This window comes from Octopus bimaculoides, chromosome 6, assembly GCF_001194135.2.
Source record: "Octopus bimaculoides isolate UCB-OBI-ISO-001 chromosome 6, ASM119413v2, whole genome shotgun sequence".
Lineage (NCBI taxonomy): Eukaryota > Metazoa > Mollusca > Cephalopoda > Octopoda > Octopodidae > Octopus > Octopus bimaculoides.
In genome coordinates this window covers 99,308,831-99,312,407 of record NC_068986.1, presented here as the reverse complement: position 1 = coordinate 99,312,407, position 3,577 = coordinate 99,308,831, and the positions used below count along the sequence as shown (strand labels likewise).

Sequence of the window (3,577 nt, the reverse complement as noted above, 5' to 3'; positions counted from 1 at the left end):
TTATTGAGCGAAAACACTTAAAGCTCCACGAGGCTCCGGCAGGGGATGGTGGCGAACCCTGCTGTACTCTTCCACCACAACTTTCTCTCACTCTTTCTTCCTGTTTCTGTTGTACCTGTATTTCAAAGGGCCAGCCTTGTCACACTGTGTCACGCTGAATATCCCCGAGAACTACGTTATGGGTACACGTGTCTGTGGAGTGCTCAGCCACTTGCATGTTAATTTCACGAGCAGGCTGTTCCGTTGATCGGATCGACTGGAACCCTCAACGTCGTAAGCGACGGAGTACCAACAACAACAATATCCATCCTAGGAGGTATTTCAGTTTGGTGTTTATTTTATCGTTCTCTATTTGTGAAACGACTAAGTGGTTGATTTTGCCATGGAAATGCTATGTATACTTACGAAAACGTAACAGCATCAGGCAGTATTATCAAAACCAAACTTCGTGTGTGACGCATTAAAAGAATATATAAGGTAACTAACGTTCATTTATGAACAACGTCGTGGCCGCTTGCGACCTTAAATCAGAGCACAAAATCTGAAGAAAACCTCACTAACAGACAGCTTACATTAGCATAATAATGTACTTCTATTGATCCAACAATTTAACTGATCTAACAACATATTTCAATTGATCCAACAATGTACTTCTACAACTCCTTTTCCCGGTACAGTTTGGTGTACTGGTGAACAGTCAATGTCATTGGAAAGCATAAAGATTAAAGTTGTAGTTGAGAAAATGTCAGCTGACATGGAGGACTGGTAGCCATCTGAATACTGGAAAAGAGTTGCCTGTATCACGACTTCTCACGCCGGGCGTCAAAATGCCGGCATCATGACTACAACCCAAATACTCTGTGCATGTGTATACAGTAAGGGCTGTAAGACGTGACATGAAAAGCTGCACCAGAGACTATGAAACCGTGGCCAACAGGAAGTATGCGCTAGATTTCGGAGCCACCTTATCGCCGTGGTAGAAGCTGAGTACAGGTACTTTGAGTAAATTGTCATCTCCAAGCCATAATATAGTTGATATCTTTTTTTATTTTTAAAATTAGTTTTATTTTTGGATGGGTTCTTTTTATGCAAATTGTCAAATTCAACCAGGACACTCGGTACGTGACACCAAAACGGTTGTGCAAAAACGTCTCCCATTCGTTTCAGAAACGGTCTATACTTTTAGTTGCAGTGCGCTTATGTCTTTTCATGAAATATTTGGGTTTTGAAATGGGTTGAAATGACAAAACTAACGTAGAGTGACTGAAGACGGTGTTGTAAATGACTAAGGGTGTAAAAAGATAGCAATTTAAGATAACTTACTTGTATCTCTTGGAATGTGTTCGACATAACAGCGATAAGAAGATTGATGAGGACAATGGTTGAGGCGAATATAAATGTGCCGTAGAGCATATAACCTAGAGCAACCGTGACGTTCCGTTTAGCGTCGAAGTTATTGATCAGTGAATGCATTGGTTGTCCATTGAGATCAAGATCAGGAGCATTTGAATCACTCATTCCAAATGTGCCCCACGTTAAGTAGACGATGGTGTTAGCGACGCTGGAATAACAAGAGGCAAGTGGTGTTATTCAAGGGGAAATTGCTGATTTGTAATTAAAAATACAAGGTCAGTCATTTGGAGCGAGTGGTACAATCGCTTAAATCGACTCAGGATGTATTTTATTCGTACCTATTATATAGATTCCAACCCTATGAAAGGCAAAGTCTACTGCAACAAGATGTAAATATTCAGAGTGTAAAGAAACACTGCTATCAAAAACGGTAGATTAAGTCAAAATGAAATAAATTAATCTTACCTGCTGAATGATTCTGTGTTGCATTTAAGAGCGCTGTAAAGGGCAGCAATACTGCATGTAAAGGCGATCAGGACAAGAGCGAACATACCACAAAGCTTGAACAAGTCCATGAGTGTCCGGTAAAAAGATACCAACATAGTTCCAAAAGTCTCATTACAAGGCATCAAGAATGCAATTCGACAAACCGAAAGCAAGATCCCAAGAGAGAAACAAACGTCAGATACCAGTTCTGGGTCTGGTGACCATACTGGCGACCAACTGACTACAAAGAAAAAAACAACGTGCCAAATAAGTAAATGTGCTGAGTGGAGAGTAAATGGACAACACAGATCTCTTTTCTCTTATTTCTGCTAATCTATCAGTCTTTTATTTTAACCTTTTATAGACACTTGCCTGCCCAAAGTGCTGCGCAGTGGGACTGAACCCCAAACCACATGGATGAGAAGCAAGCTGCTCAACCACACAGCCATGACTACAGCATTCAGATTATATGTTCAAGAGGATTAAGAATCGTTGATTAAAGCTATCCTTCAGCGTGTTAACTGGAGCTCAAATTAACTGGTGCTAGTGAAATATCTCCCTGTAGGAAACGAACCTGGTTTGCAAGCATCGGTTTACCAGTTGCTAATCTACTATAAATTTGCTACATAAACTACTTGTGACATATTACTTTACCAACGAACAATAATGACGTCTAATTTATTTTTGATCGGCCAGATTATGAAAAGGAAAGCAACATGAAGTTCTAAGCAGGATTGCTGTTAATATAAACCATTGAAAACTTTAAAAGTTGGACATTAATTACATCAATCTCATCAACAGAAGGAATGAGATGTCGAAATGATAATTAGCTGAGTGTTGGTCACGTGGTGGATGCTTGGTTATTAGTTGCCAGTCCGAATTGCTTGGTTATTGGTCACGTGTGTTAGTTGGACGGTCATTTTAATAATTGTTTCTACTTTAGGCGCAAAGCCTGAAATTTTGCAGAGGGGGATAGTCAATTACATCGACTCTAGTGCTCAGCCGGGACTTATTCTATTGACCCTGAAAGGATGAAATGCAAAGTCGACCTCGGTAGAATTTGAACTCAGAACGTAAGGACGGAAAAAATGCCGCGAAGGTTTGCATTGGTACAATGGTGGACGGTCTTGTTATTTCAATAATACCAGACCTCTCCTGCTCAAATATGTACGATGGAAAGCGATGATAATCATTATTATGTGGCAAAGACGCTTCTTAAAGGACGAACTGTTTGTTAATGGGGAATGCTGAGTTAAATACTAGATAGGTAAAACCACTACAGAAAGGAGATGTTACAACATGAAAAGACAACATAAGCATAGGAAAGTGACTATGGAGACAGAATACATTTAAACTCACCAACGATATCGTAGTCACGTGTTTGGCTGCAATAATCTCCCGAGTTCAAATCCCAGTCGCAAGCAGGCAGAATAACTGATGTGTTGCTATACATATGTTTTATTTTGCTACGATTCTGAAAGACATTTTGAAGTCTAAACGACACCACCACATCAACCAGGAAAGATGTGAGTAAGAAATTGAGCATAAACGAGTCCAATATATTCCATAAAGATGAGAAATAATTCAGAGGACCTGCTTCCCATATCTGCTTACATTCCTCCCATATGAGACCTGCATCGATAAAAAAAAATACATGCAAAGTGAGGTCAGCAGTAGATTTACAGTGAACAGGTCAACACAGAGACTATATATATATATATATATATATATATATATA

General features: G+C 39.6%; 1 protein-coding gene across 1 annotated transcript in view; it reads right to left on the bottom strand.

Annotated features, from left to right (window-relative positions):
• Positions 1 to 3,577, bottom strand: part of LOC106878915 (short transient receptor potential channel 3) — a 39,267-nt gene that overhangs the window by 11,878 nt on the left and 23,812 nt on the right. Inside the window, exons 6-8 of the mRNA XM_052968497.1 lie at positions 3,199 to 3,471; positions 1,819 to 2,080; positions 1,204 to 1,561 (exon numbers count right to left, since the gene is read on the bottom strand). Coding sequence (XP_052824457.1) covers positions 1,204 to 1,561; positions 1,819 to 2,080; positions 3,199 to 3,471 — 893 coding nt within the window. The remainder of the gene's footprint in view (positions 1 to 1,203; positions 1,562 to 1,818; positions 2,081 to 3,198; positions 3,472 to 3,577) is intronic.